Raw genomic sequence first — 15,244 nt, forward strand, 5'->3', positions numbered from 1 at the left:
AAAGAAAAGAAAAGAAAAGAAAAGAAAAGAAAAGAAAAGAAAAGAAAAGAAAAGAAAAGAAAAGAAAAGAAAAGAAAAGAAAAGAAAAGAGGGAAGGAAGAAAGGAAGGAAGGAAGGAAGGAAGGAAAAGAGAGATAAAGGAAAAGAGCAGAACAGGCCGGCCCTTCCAAATTAAAACAAGAAGCCCCGAAGTTTTCTTTTTGGTATTAATATTATTTAGCATTTAAAAATCCGGGAACTTCAAACAAACTTTTTGCAGGGAAAAGAAAGAGCAAAGAGCTGTTCTCTGGAAACCATTTGTTCACAACTCGAGCTGTGCCATTTTGGCTTTGTAACAAAACTGAAGGCGCCCAACCCTGTCCCCCCTCCCCCCGGCATATATCTTTTCAGCACACATTTTAAAATAAATATTCTTACGAGGCTTTCCAGAATGCCTCCTTGTTATGAATTGATAGGATACAACATCCCGCAGCTGCGCCTGGAAGTCGAGATTCGGTCCTTTAAACACCGGGACGACATCTGCGGGGAAAACCATTACCTCTGCTCCCTCCGCCCCGCGGCCGCGGACGGCAGAGCTGTGCTGGGCGAGGGCCGGGCCATGGGCACGGGGAGCAGCTCCGTGTCGCCGGGAGGCCCCGAAACTGGGACATGGGAAGCTGTCCCTTTTATCCTTTTTCTTTTTTTCCTTTGTTCTCCCCTCAAGTCCTTTAAATATTACTAGTCTTCCCCTCCCGCTACTCAGCAAGTAAATATAAACCCAAGTACGCTCAGTAAAGCAGTCCCCGCGGATTTTAAGAAAAATCATTATTATTTAAAACAAAACAAAACAAAACAAACAAACAAACAACAAAAAAAAAAAAACAGAAATCTATTCGGGTGTATCCAGCCTGAGAAACACGGGGCGAATCCAGCCGGGTTCTCGTCCCGTTCCAGGAGGAATTCAGCCTCCAGCACATTTTCTCAGCGCGTTTGCTCAGCGATGCTTTCCTGCTGAGAAATTCCGTCTGCGAACGGCGTTTATTATTTACAAAAGCAGAAAGCGTTTTTGCGCTGTAATCTCCTGCTCCTGAGCTTACAGCAGGTGCCAGAGCTCTCTTCGGGGGCATACATTCGTGTGTCCATATATACGCCCCATGAAATAAAATGGGCTCTTTGTCTATTTTAAACCAAAAGAAACAACAGAGGTTTTAAACACTTCCTAAGTTTATATGGCTTAGACACGGTCCGAATGTATTCTGTGTCATTATCATGTTTCAGCCTCTGTTTTCGTGGTGGTTTTAACGAGATGCTTTGGTGGGAACTGCGCTGCCTATCCTTCATGAGCTGCACTCCTCAGTCGGGGTACACATGTACATATGGTGTGTGTATGTGTGTATGGTGTGTGTATGTGTGTATGGTGTGTGTATGTGTGCATGGTGTATGTATGTAGAGCTGCACAGGTCAGGAATAACTTCGTTCCCCGAACAGAGAAAGAGATGCCAGCGTGTCACTGAAAGTGCAGTACTAAAATATCACAGGATTGGCATCTATTGCCACAATCGCCCATCAAAAAAAAAAAAAAAAAAAAAAAGCCCACCAAAACGGTATCGCTGAGCGCACGGCTGAAGCGATTGATCTCAACAGAGAAACACGTTGCAGTCGATGTGCTTCCTCACCTCTGCGCACTCAGCGCGATACGTCCAGCCTTAATGATTCCTTTCCCTCGCCGCACTCCAGCCAGCCCCCCCGATTCTCCATGCGGCAGCCGGCCATCCCCGCCAGGTGTCCCGTCGGGCGGGAGCAGCGCCCGTAGAGAGTCGCGGGCTGAGCCCCGTGACGCGGGGCGATGCCCTCACCCGCCCCCGTGCGCTCCAACTGCCGCAGCCGGAGCCCAGCGCAGCGGCAGCGCCTCAATGTGTGGCACGGAGAGGGTCACCTGGGGGTCCTCCAGAGCATTACAAAAACGCGTCCGGGGCAGTGTTTGTTGTAGGCCCCCCCGACCCGCCAGGCACCGAGAGGGCAGAGCATAGAACGGGCCGGGAGCAGAGCCCGGGGCTGCCCCGCGGGGCGAGAGGGACCCTCGTCCCACCCCTCCGGCAAGCTTACAACGACAGAAAACGGCTTCAAAAGCCTCGGGGTCAGGCCGAGCCGCGCGGCCCGTTTAGTAAAAGGACGGAGGGCCGTTAGGGAGCGCGGCTCGGTGCGGCCGGGAGCCCGCGGGAGCGTCCCGGGACAGTCGCTGCTCGCCGCTCCGCGCTGCTCCCCTTTTTCCTTTCGTCTTTATGCCAGAACACTGGAAAGAATTAAATTCTTTAAAGGTTTACTCTTGAAACCGTGGCTGGAGTGAACTATGAATCAGGTGTAAATAATTACCGACGTCAGGAAAGCAGCAACTGCTGCTGCGTGTGGTTTATTCATCGCTTTTTATTTTTTATTTTCCTTTTGAATCGTTTGATCATTTTCATCCTTAACTGTTTGCCAAATTCACGTCTCCTTAACGTGCTGAGCCCTCTGGTGCCCACAGGCCGGATCGGGTCGGTACCATTAGAGCTGAATGAAGGACGCTGCCCATTCGCAAACGCCACCAGAGCTGCTCGGCTGACGGCAACGGAGAACAAACGAGTGACGGAGCGGAATAAATTGATGGAACACAATGGAGCCAAGATCGAACGGGAGAGCTCCCCGGGCAAGGACAGGCAGGGTTCGGCCCGAACGCACGGAAATGGAAGCAACCATGGAGCAAAAGCCGCGGAGGAATGGGAGAAACGCGGCCACGAAACACATGCCATACAAACAAAAGCCCGGGGCTGATCCCACCCTTCCATCCACATTCAATTCTGCCGGCGTCTACCGCTCTTTTTGCCTAGGCTGCAGATTGAACCCATTTGTCTCTTCAGAAAGCCGCGGTGGGAAAAGGGAGAGAAAGGACCTTTTTCTCGTGTGTGTCCTCTTTTAAAATCTCCCTGCACACCGAGACACCAGCGGAGCATGTTCTGGTGCTGTAAACGTGTTTTTATCACGCCGTAAATTCCTGCCCCTCTGACAGAGCGGCCGGAAATGTAAATCACACCGTGGAGCTGAAGTTATGAAAAAGTTCGTTACGTTTCTGCGTCCTAAGGAGGATCGCGGCGCTGCGGGGTCGGGAGAGGGTGGGCTGGGGAAGGGGGGGTGAAGTTGTTTCCTATTCTCCCTCTCCGCCGAATTGTGGCTCCGCGGTGCCGGGGACTTTGATGGGAAGGAGCGGACAATGTGCAGAGTCCCTGCCTGTGACACCCAGGCCACCGCCACTTGGGAGGTCTTTCGGCCTAATGCAACCACAGCTAACTGCTCCCAACAGGAGGCTCTGCGGATCAGCCGGGGTCACAATTACACTTCTGCTAAAGGCAAAGGCTTAAAGAAAAAAAAATGGAGGGAGAGAGAGAGGTGGGGGGAGAGGGCTGGGCGAGCGGTGGAATTAAAGCTTTTCACTTCATCTGAGGAGGGAAAGGCCGAGAGCGAGCGAGGATAGCAGGACTCGTTCACATGGGGCATGTGTGGGAGGGAGGTGGGCTCGCCCCGTGGCAGAGGCCGTGTGCCTGGGGACCGCCCGGCCGGAGGGCTGAGACTGCACTGCGCCGCCGGGGGGGGCTCCCCGGGAGCCACGCTGCAGCCCGCGCTCCTCGCCGCAGCGGCGGGGACAGGCGGAGACGGGAGGAGAGGGAGGAGGGAGCTCCCTGCGGCGGTGCCAGGAACGGAGCCCCCCGCCCGTCCTCCTCGCTCCCCGCCCGCTCTCCCTCCCGTCCTTTCTTTCTGCCTAATAAGCCCCCCCCCACCTCCCCCCGGCTGCCCACGCGTCCCCGGCAGCAGCCGCGAGTCCCTCATTCCCCTCCGGCCCGGCGCTGCGCTTTCCCTGCCGGGAAACTGCGGCATCGGCCGGGCCGAGAGCGTCCCACGTCGCCCCGTAGCTACCCCCCGTGCCCGGCCGTGCACGGGACAGCGGCAGCCTCTTACCGTCCGATTCCCCGGGCTCACCCTCTCCGGGCAGAGAGACGCGGTTCAAAGAAGGGGCGAGCTCTGGAGCCCCCCCGCCCCTGACTCAATGCTGCCCTCGTCCCCGCCGCCCCCCGCTTACCTGAAGAAGACGACCCGCTGCGGGCTCTGAGCGCGCTGGAGGCGATCGGGGGGCTGAGAGCACCCCGGCTGGGGGGGCGGAGGGGCCGGGAGGAGGGTAGGGCACGGCCCCCCCCGCGCCCCAGGAAGAGCCGGCGAGAGGATGAGAAGGTGGGAGACCGGGAAGGCTTTTTCCCCTTTTCTCTCTCCGCTGGAGCCCGAGTGACCCGCAGTATCTGGAGAAGGTTTTTGAAGACGTTCAGGAGGGAGGGAGGGAGGGAGAGTTTTCTGCTGAGAAACTCAATCTGCCATACAGTAGCGGCTGCGTCTGGGATCTGTCACTGCTGACAGCACCACAGGGCACAGACATGATCTTCCGCACAACACTGCAACTCCCCAAAATACCCTCCTCGCTCCCAGGGTGTCTGCCGGGCTGCACGGCGCGCCTCCTCCAAAAGGGGGAAAGCGGCCGAGCCCCGAGCAGCCAAACACCGCGAGCGGGGCGAGAGGGAGCCCCCCCCCCCCCCCCCCCCTCCCGCTACTGAGAGCACACCGCCGGGGCGCGGGGCGAGAGGCGTTGGCACGCCCTGCCGGTGCAAGGGCCGTAAATGTAAGCCCGGGCGCCGTGAGATCGCCGAGAATGACTTTAATGAATAATTTCGGAGACAGTTACGGCTCTGGGTAATTACGGCGCGGCTCTATGAGAACCGCGTTGGAGCAGAGGCTCAGGCCCTGGCCGCTCGCCCCGAGCTCCCCCCCCAGCCCGGCCCGGTCCCACGGCCCTGCACCCCCCTCCCCCCTCCCCGCCCCGGCTGCGAGGTCCCCCTCCGGGCAGCGCTCCCACAAAGCCGCGGGGCCGTGGGCTCTGGGCTGGGGTGGGGGGTGGGCCTACAGATATTACGATTATTTTTAATCTCTTCCGCCTCCTGTACTTTCTGGCAGAACATTTCATTGTCTTTTCGGTTCGTTTTAGAAAGCTGCCACGGGTTTGCACGCTTGTTTGGCTTTTTCAAAGCTCACCATACGCAGTTGTTTTAGCCTATGGCCACATAAGGCATGCGAGTAGGGACCCCTATAGGAGTCGTCCTCCCATTACCCCCACATGTTCTCTCAGTGTACGCGGCCAGGAAACCACCTCTACTGCTATGCGTTAAAATATACATCTATCTATTTTTCCCCGAATCCTTCGGGCAACTCAGGGTCCGCATCTCCTCTGCACGGCACCCACCGGTGGGAGCCGCACGGCGCGGGCGGGCGCTCCGCTCCCATTGTTCTGCGCACTCGGCTGCTCCCGGCCGCGCTGTGCCACGCTGGGATCTATTGGGGCTTTCCGGATCTGCTTCGTTCCACGGGGTTATATTTTCCTTTCTTTTTACTGTTTTGGTTTTGCACCGCTACCCCTTGCCCGAATCCGGGTGCTGGTGGACGCGATGGGAAGCGGAGTGCAGCATTACAGAATTACAAAGGAAATGTTCCTTTTCCTTTCAAGATTACACACAGACACAGCGGAGCGATGCCGTATCTTAGGGGATTTGTTTTATTTCATTTTATTTTGCTGGAACAAATAAATGGAAGAGCGTTTTTTAATTCGTTTAATTCGTGGATCACGCGAGTTTTTTAAATTTTATTTTATTTTATTTTTCTCCTGGAAAGGGAATTTTTACCCGGAGAATGTGACCCTGCAGCCGAAGGGGCTGCCGTTATCTCTGTTTCTGCAGACGGCACCAGACACTCTCCCACCGCCCCGGCCTGGCAGCAGCAGTTGCTGCGGAGCACAGCGGGCGAGGGCTTGGTTCTCATTACGGAGGTATTGCTGGTATCTCCTCGGGGGAAGGCAAGGGGAGAGAGTGGCACGAAACGTACAGAACAGCAAAATAAAAAGTTTGGGAAAATACGCGTGGCACTGTGGGTCCCACTGGGTCACAGAATCGTGGAATCATTAAGGTTGGAAGAGACCTCTAAGATCATCTTGTCCAACCCATCCCCACCATGCCCACTAAAACATGTCCCTCGGTGTCACATCTCCACGGTTCTTGAACACCTCCAGGGACGGTGACTCCAGCACTCCCTGGGCAGCCCGTTCCAGCGCCTGACTACTCTTGCAGAGAAGAAATTCTTCCCAGTATCCAACCTGAACCTCCCCTGACACAACTTGAGGCCATTCCCTCTGGTCCTAAAGGTAAATCCAGGGCTAACGTTTGCGCCGCGAGCCGGCCCTGCTCCCAGCGAGCCAGAACTCGGGAAGGTGTATCGGCAGGTGCAAGGCCATCTCCTGGCAGCAGCAGCGCGTTCGGGTGGGAACAGTCCGCTTCCCAGCGGGCCGGGAACCGGCGGCTGTCCGCGTGTTGGCTCTGCACTTAGCTTCGTAATTTCCCCCTGCCGGGACATAAGGTGGAAATCCACCTGGCCCGATGTTTGCTTTGGAAGCGAGAGATCCGCGCCGGCAGAAGTAGACGATAAAGCCAGCGCCGGGCAGGGGGGCTGAAAGGAGCGCGGGGGAGAGGACGGCGGGAAGCGAGGCTTTTGTTCTGCATCTCCCGGGGCCAAACGAGCGCACGGCGGTGGCGGCGGAGCCCCTGGCTCGGAGCGCGGCCCCGCATTGCGGCCGGGCAGGGCCTGGAGAGCGCCCACGGGATAGCGCCCAGCGCGGCGGGCTGGCTGCGGGCCGCGTGACGTCAGCGCGGCTTCTGCTCCGCGAGATAGAGGCGGCAGGGCCGGGGGAGGGAGACCCTAATCGTTCCCAGATGGCTCTAATAGCAGATATAAAGACTAACATAGCGTCCGAGAATAAATTTGTAATCAATGCCCTACCGTCGGATCATCAAAGCGGCGACATCGGGAGAGGGAAATGAGGGTGGGGGGCGCTGGGAAGAGGCAGACACACACCGGGGTGGGGTGGGAGGGGGTACAGGGCCGGGGAGAGTCCCGAGAGGCGCCGGCCCCGCGCCCTTTCCCTACAGTTAATAGGAACGCGTAGTTCAGGTAAGAGCCCCGCGTTCATCTCCGTTGTGCGGGACGGGCTGAAGCAACGAAGCCCCATTAGAAATGGAAAAAGTCTGGAATTCGTTGGTGAAGGCGCATATTTCGTGGCCCACAAAATACAACAGCAAAAAACGTGCTCCAAATTAAAAAAAAAAAAAAAGAAAAAAGCAAAGCGTCGATAAGCCCCTCGTTACAGCAGAGGGATTATGCCTGCAGGAGCGCGGTACGCGTTTCCTTCCCATCGCTGCTTGGATGTTCCTCCTGGACGCGTTTGCGTCCGCCGGGCGGTACGTGTGAAGGAGGAGGACTGAGGGTAGGTTTCCGAGCGCGGGAGGAGGATATTTCGCTTCGAGGTTTTATTATTAACCTTCTCCCCCTCCTCCCCGCCCACCTTTCGGGATCGCTTTGGCCCAGTGGCATCCCCCGGGCGTGTTTATGTCCGTACAGCGCCCGCGGATGTCCCGGCGCTCGTTCCGGGGGGTGTCTGCGGCTTGGGCAGAAGGGGGCCCATTGCAACGCTCTGACAACGGAAGCAAATTAGCAGTAATCGTTACAATCATCTCCTGGCGTACAGAAGAGCTCCTGAAAATGAGCGTGTGGGAAAAAAAAATAATAATTAAACAACAAATTTTAAATCACGGTTGTTGAGTTGATCTGCTCCGCCGGCAGGAGAAGCGCGTCCCAAAGCCAGAGGGCACACGGGGCAGCCTCTGGAGACAGCGGCCGGGACTCGGCCTGCACCTCCACCAAAGGAGCGATGTGCTTTGGGGTGCCGAGGAGAGGCCCGCTGGGAGTGCTGCTGTTTCTTTTCAAAGTGGGGGGGGAAAAAAAAAAAGTCATTTTCTCCAGAGGTGAGCGTTGAGCTGCTAGCAAACCCGGGCTCGACTCACCCGGCTGCACCGCATCACGCAGGGAAATGCTGCGGAGCGGCCGCGCTGCCCGGAGCCTGGCCCACTGCTGCTACGTGCCCCCCACCTCCCACACAGCCGCCCTGAGGCCGCGGCTCCCGCTCTTATCAGTCCCGTTGCCTCGCAGAGCGGGGCCGGGGCGCTGACATCCCGGCTACCATCAATTCACCTTCTGCCGCCCCGCTCCCCCGTTTAGCTTTTTTTGCCGGCTCCGGCCTGTCTAGGACTCTCATGATTTAGTTCCCGGAATGGCTGCTCCCGAGAAAACGGCAACATCCTCACTACCGAACAATTAAAAGAGATCCTTCTTAGCGGGTCCAGGGGAACTCCCAGGGCTGAAAAATGAACGTTTCGAAAAGGAGAGAATTCCGGATAGGAAAATCCTGGGGAGGACAGCTCCCAGCCGCAGCCCCGAGCCCTGAAGAAGGCAGAAAGGGGATTGGGGCTGGGGGCGGCAGGGCCCTCTGCTTCATCAGCCGGGCCACTAGCAGGCAAGGCAAAGCAAACAAGGGGGAGATTCTTCTCTGCAAGTGCTACAAACAAAGGCAAGTGGCTGTAAACACGGCCTCACGGCGGAGCATACGGCCGGGCCGCCTGACCCGCCGGGGAGAGGGCAGGCCCTTTGGTCCCGTTGTCGTAACCCCGCAACCTCCCCAGCTCTGGCGCTGGACGCCCTGATCTTGGCTCGGGCAATCGCACCTCTACCTCCGCTCACGGTCGGGGGCGGCGGGAGCCACTTCCTCGGGCATGGGGCGGGCGGGCACACGGCCGAGGACCTGCAGAGAGAGCCAGCACGGGTTTAGAGGGCGCAGCGATACCAAGCCGAGCTTCATCACGGAAGAGGTAGAAGAGGCTGGAAAAAAAAAAAATGCTCGGTCTTGCAACCTGAAACTACGCAGTTCGGGAAAGCTTTGGGAACCACTAAATTAATAATATAAAGCTCACCGCAGCTCACTGTAAATCTTCCGTCCTGCTCCCCACCCCGTGCAAAGCTCCGACCCAGTTCCCTCTTCCCTACTCGATACAGGATTACCTGGGCAAGCGGCGCCGCGAGCAAAGCCACAGCCCCCAGACCCGCAGCCCCCGGCCCCGCCGCAGATCCCCTGCCCGGAGAACGACGCCCCGAGCCGCGCGGCAGCCGCAGGGAAGGGGGGGGTCGTCCCTCACCCCCTCCTCTCGCTGGGGCACTTGGTTAAAAACGAACCTCGGAGCCATCTTTATAATTTAGTTTACTTCCGAATATTTTAAATATTATGAAAAAAAGCCATAAACAACGCTGTTATTCAAAACATTTTGAGGTATAAAACATAAAAAGATTTGGGTTTCCCCCCCCTTTTTGTAAAAAACACACACAGTGGTTTATTGAGTACTTACAACGCTTACACCTTCAATATTAATTAGATTCCACTTTTTCCCTTATGGACGGAAGTGCACATAACCAATAACTGCTGAAAACATCTCAGAATACCGAACAATCACAACAAAATCACGACACGAAATACGGAGCCGACCGAACGCGGGTGCAACTGCTTCTGTTGAAATAGAACTTTATAATCCCAGGAATATTTATATCCAAACGGCCAAGTATTAAAGATACACTTCACATACACACTAATGCCAGGGAGGGATTCTTTTTTTCCTTTCTCCTTCTCTACGGTTCTGTTTTCCCCGTGGGTTTTATACAGAGCAAATAACATTCACGAAACTATTAGAGACGTTGTTACCCCTTACCAAGCCGGAGTTTCCTCTTCATATCCATCTATGGAATGCTTTTTCCCTCTCCTTCAAATATCCACATTTTAGGGGGGTGGGGGAGAAATTGCACATAAATAAGCGGGATGGTTCCGAACGCGAGAGTCCTCGGGGAGCGCCGAGCAGGGCCCCCGCCGCGCTCACTGCTTGAGCTCCAGCGCCCAGACGTGCTGCGGCCAGCCTGTCCGCCCTTTGGTTTTCTTATCGCTGCTGCTAACTGTGCTTTTCAAGATTTCATTCTGGGGAGGCAGGATGCGAAGGGAGAGAGAGAGAGAAACAAAGCGGGGAGAAGAGAAACGAGGTTAGGCAGATCGCTGACTTCCTGGCTCGCCCCGGCCGCGGCCCGAGAGGGAAAGCTGCGAGCAGACGCCGCTCGGCCCGGGGCCTCCGCGCCGCGGGGACGGAGCTCTCCTCGCGGGGCGGCCTCTCTGCGGGGGAAGAGCGCGGGGCGCGCCGCTCGGGGGCCCTCGGGGCTCCCGGACCGCGCCGCGTCGCGCCGTGCGGGAGCAGACGCGCCGAGCGGAGCCGCGGGCCCGCGGCGCATCAGCAGCCGCTGAAACGCTAGGGAACGCGGCCCGAGCGCGCCGTGAGGCCCTGCGCGAAGCTGGGCTGGGCGAAGCGGGGCCTCCCGCTGAAGGTCGCCGGGCAGCTCCAGCACGAAGGCGCGGCCGGGCCGCACGGCTCCGCGGTCACCGCGCCCCCGTCCCCTCGGCGAACCCCAGCTCCCGCCGCTGCCCTCGGGGTCGCGGCCCAAAACGAACCTCTCCCTCCCCGTCCCCGTTGCACTGACCAGCTCCTTCTTCCTCTTCTCCTCCTTCACGTCCGTCTTCTTGATCTCTGCCTTGAAAGCCTCCGCCTCCCCGTTCTGGTCGTCCTTGGCCAGCAGGTCCATGAGGTAGGCGATGTAGCTGGTGGCCAGGCGGAGGGTTTTGATCTTGGAGAGCTTGGTGTCGGCGGGCACGTTGGGGATGCACTCGCGCAGCTCCGCGAAGGCGCTGTTGATGCTCTGAGTCCTGCGCCGCTCCTTGCGGTTCGCCGTGCCCCTGCGCTTCACCGGCCGGGGCCCCCCGAGCCCGGGAGGGCCGCTCCCGGGCGGCACCCCCCCGTAATGGGAGTGGTCCATGCCCGGCGCCCCGTTGGCGTACTCGGGGCTGTAGGACAGAGCCATGCTGTAGTCGGGGGGGGACATCTCCGGGTGGCTGCTGATGAGCCAGCCGTGGAAGTAGGGGTTCTCCTCGTGGCCGCAGCGGGTGGCGGCGGCGGCGGCGGCAGCGGCGGCGGCGAAGGGGTAGCCCTCATGGTGCACCACCGGGTGGTGGGGGAAGCCGCCCACCAGACTCATCGCCGCTGCCTCGCGTGCCCCGGCCCGCCCCCGGCCCCGAACGAAGCTCTCCCGCCGCCCGCCCCAGCCCGCCGCGCCGGCGGCACCGCTCGGCCCTCAGTGCCGCTCCATGGGGCGCTGCTGCGGAGTCCCCGCGGGTGCCCGAGCGATCCCCCCTCCCCAGGCGCCGCCGCCGCCGCTCATGCGTTGTGCCTCCACCTCCTTCTCCTCCTCCTCCTCCTCGCCCGGGGCTGGGTCTTCGAGGAAGCGCGCACACACACGCGAGAGAGAGGGGAAAAAAAAAAAAAAGAAAAAGAAAAAGAAAAAAAAAAAAAGAAGCCCTACGGAGAGCAGTCGACCAAACAAATGGGCTCGGCTTCCCAGCCCGGGCTCTTCCTCGCCTCTTGCTTCCCTGTGCTCTCGCTCTCAAGTCCGCGTCGGCCCGGCCGGGTGGTACTTACACGCGGGCCCCCTCCATACGCCCCGGCCCGCGGCCGCTCGCCGCTGCCCTCGCCCCTGCGCCCGGGGGCCGCGGTCAGCGCCGCTCCGCGTGTCGCGGGGCTCAGTGCTCAGCGCTCCGCTGGGACATCGGGCGGGCGGTGGCGGGGCTCGGCGCGGCCCGGGGCACTGGCAGGGCTCCCCGGGCCGACCTCCATGGACAGCTACATGTTTAGGGCCGCTCGGGTTAATATATGGCGTCAGAAGCGGCGACCGCCAATGGCTGGCTGCGAGGGCGGAGTCCGCGGGGCTCCGCAATAAAACTTTTTGATGTTGGCCCCGCTAATTGCCGCGCTCCTCGGCCGGGATTGGCTGCCCCTCCGCATCCAGAGCGTAATTAAAACGGGGGGGGGGGGGTGAATTATCATGGAGGCAGAGGTTAATGCAAGTGTTTAGCAGATGCCTTACTGTAAAATCTCCGTTTAAAAAAAATAGCAACAAAATCATTAAAACTTAAATATCGGACAATCCCGAGCCAGGTACAGTATGGACGCGGGAGGTTTCTGGGCAAAAATCGCTGCGAGCCCTCGATCGTGGCTTTCTCAGAGCGCTCCGTGCCGCTCCATAGAGGATCACGTAGAAGCGGCTTCCGAGGGCACTGAGGACAGCCCGGCCCGGCCGCGACGGGCAGCTCTGCGCCCGTGCGCTTAGCGCCGCGTAACGCGCACAGGGGGAGTGCGGGAGGAGCCCACAGCGTCGCGAACCGGGAGAGCGGAGCGCAGGGCTCAGACTCGGCCGGGACGGGGCTTTCTGCCAGAGCCGCTCCGAGGCACCGCCACTGAACCCAGCTCCGAGCGGCGCTCCCCGGCCCGCGGCTGCGCCCGCACCTCGAGCAGCGGTCCTGGCTCTGTGCGGCTCCAGACATCGGCTCCGTGCTTGTTTAACTGGGCTCAGCGGTAAGTCACAGAATCTTCCTTACAGCGGTTCAGAGCCTGTCTTTACCGACAAATACAGACACATTTCTCTGCGTTGCCGCTCTGCGGTAAAAAGAGCAAAGCCCGTGGGCTGCACAGTTCCAGGTGTTTGACTTTGACGGAAGGAAAGCGGACCCCAGGCTGAGACCCGCGGAGAGCTCGGAGACGAGGCCGACTGCTGTTATCCACAGACGGAACCGAGCATCTCTCAACAGTGGGGAAATACCAAATCCCCACCCTTCTGCGCACTGCCCGACGGCTGAGCTCATTCGGCGTATATTACAATGCGACCCCGCACTGTAGGTAGTGTGGAAAACTGTGTCAACAGGAGCCGAGAGGTCGTAAATTAAAGAAAGAGAAAGACAGAGACGGAGGAGCTGCAGAAGCGGCGGCGGTGCCGCGGGTTCTTCTCCTGCGGGAGCTCGGAGCTCTCGGGGCGGAGGCGGTGGGGATGCCTGAGGGTGGCACTGGGGAAGACTCGTCGGGGAGCGGGCCCGGCGCCGGGGGAAGGAGCCGCCCTGAGCCTGGGGTTCAACTCGGCCGCGCCGGCGGACTGCGGGGAGGCAGGAGCGGTGGGCTTGGCGGGCGCGGCCGGGGTGCAGAGTGGATGATGCCAGGCTCCAGTGGGAAAGGGAGGTCGGTGTGCGGTCTCCGGCGGCGGTGCACCGGGACAGAACGCGGCTGTGCGTGCGAATGTACGAGTGTATACCTAAGTGCGTCTGGTGTACGCTACGAAAAGGCAAAGGCAGTCCAGACGTAGAACGTATGTAAATACACATTCGGTCATACGTACGCATGCTTACACTAAAACGACTGATAAATCTCTATCGATATATGCGCGCACATGTTGTATTGTCCTAAGGAAATAACGTATCTCCGGTGCAAATTTTTAGATTTCGGAGAGGCCGCGGGCACCCCGCGCCCGTACAGCCCCGCGGCGGCCCCCGGCATCGCGTCTGTAGCGACAGCCGGGGCACGGCCCTCCTCCGGCTGCGTCCTGCAGCGGTGCTTTCCTCGGTGCGGAGCAGAAGCGGCATTGTCAAGGCCGGGAGAGTGCACGGGCTGAGGACGGGGACGTGCTCCCTTGCACTCTCCTTATTCGAGTAGGAGCTTTCTGTCACACCGCGGGCTGGACCGAAACTGCGGCAGCGTCCGTGGCACTGCGGTGACTGCGGTAACATCTCCTGTGATGAGGGGAACGGAGAACATGAGACAGAGAAAAAGGAATAAAAGATCCAGGAGATATGGCTGGGAACACCGGTCTCGAAGCTCGCATCGTTATTGCTTAATTAGCTTTGGAGAAAGGGGCTCTCTCAGTAAAGCACCCAGCAGGACCATACCTATAATTTTCCTCCTATCCCCGAGCGATTGCTTATGCATTTTATAAAGTGAGTTTTACAGCGAATGCCGGCCTCGTGTCCTCGTGTCCTCCCCCAGCTCCTCGCCGCTCGGGCCGGGCTTTGCCGTTCGGCTGAAGCCGCCTCAGCCCCACTTAACGTTCCCGGGACAAGGCTCAGGGGCAGCTGACAAGCCCGAGAGTTTTTTCCATCTCCCATTTATTGATCTGATTTTTTTTTCCCGTACACAAATCAGTCACTTAGAAAAGGAAAAAGAAAAAGAAAAAAAGAAAAAAAAAAAAAACAAGCTCTACCCGTATGTCACTTTTTCCCCTGCCAGAATGGTTGCACGTCGGGCGGGGATCTCTACTGCCAGACAGCACTTTCCGAGCTCACCGCAATTAAGAAGTTTTGGTGGCGACCGCGCCGAGGTTGTTTTTCCCTCCCCTCCACCCCGGGCTCTTTATGTCTTTACGCACTTATCTGGGGGTGACTCTCCGGGGACAGCAAAACAACGGCTGCGGGCCGTTTCGGGGGATGCGGAGCCACCTGGGGCCGGGCAGCGGCAGCCCCGCAGAGTCACGGGGTGCCGGCTCCTGTCCGCACATGTCCCGCACTGGGCAGCAGCGGCTGGCCCCTCCTTCATTCACCTTGCAGCTCCACTAACCCAAGGAACCCCCCAGCACCCCAAGGGCACCCCGGCCCTTCCGTCTCCACCCCCGGCTCTCTTTCCCCCTGGTTTTCTGCCTACCACATCGCTCAGCCGCCTGCTGCACGGCTCGGAGTAGGGTTTGGATTTATAGCGTGCGTGATGTCACTGACCTGGAGAGAGGGAATGGGAGAGGGGTGTAATCCTCGGATGAGTTTGGGCACACCGTGGTACCCCGCGCCCCAGTGGCACTTCCTTCCTCCGAGACACCACTCGGGAGTTTGCAAAAGACCGCAAAGCCTCAGGAAAGTGGACTTCTATAAAGAGGCACCGGAGAAATATCATTTGAAGGTCAACCTGTCAGCGTGGGTTAATGAAAAGGACTTGTGCCTAATGGGCCTACTTATGCCCGCAGTTACACTCATGCAACCTCGATTTCAGTGTCTGGGGCAGAGGGCAGGATTGGGCCCACCAGGCCCGAACTAATTGCTGCCCTTGGAGGTGGAGGAACCCTGCTTTACGTTACTGTTATCGGGAACGAATGCCCACATATTTCAGGCACGGTAACCTACGCAGTGTATTTAAAAAAAAAAAAAACAACAACAAAAACAACAACAGCAACAACAACATCAACAACAAAACCCACAAAAAAGCAGTGAAGAGGAAAACCCAGGACAGTGACCATCCTGCAGGTTGCAGTGATTGGCGGCAAGCGTGGGACCGTGCACATTTTCCTACTGCATGTGTGAGTGATTATTCGAGGGTTGCTGATATTTGCGACCGAGGATCCTGGGTTGCGTAGAGACCTCAGAAAG

The 15,244-nt window shown here is 58.4% G+C and overlaps 1 protein-coding gene across 1 annotated transcript; it reads right to left on the bottom strand.

Annotated features, from left to right (window-relative positions):
- HAND2 (heart and neural crest derivatives expressed 2) lies at positions 9,173-11,339 on the bottom strand. The gene is made up of 2 exons (XM_021396573.1): positions 10,501-11,339; positions 9,173-9,949 (listed from the first exon to the last, which is right to left on the bottom strand). Exons 1-2 carry the CDS (start codon positions 11,050-11,052, stop codon positions 9,851-9,853), a joined length of 651 nt encoding a protein of 216 aa, XP_021252248.1. The 5' UTR covers positions 11,053-11,339; the 3' UTR covers positions 9,173-9,850.

Source organism: Numida meleagris, chromosome 4, assembly GCF_002078875.1.
Source record: "Numida meleagris isolate 19003 breed g44 Domestic line chromosome 4, NumMel1.0, whole genome shotgun sequence".
Classification (NCBI taxonomy): domain Eukaryota; kingdom Metazoa; phylum Chordata; class Aves; order Galliformes; family Numididae; genus Numida; species Numida meleagris.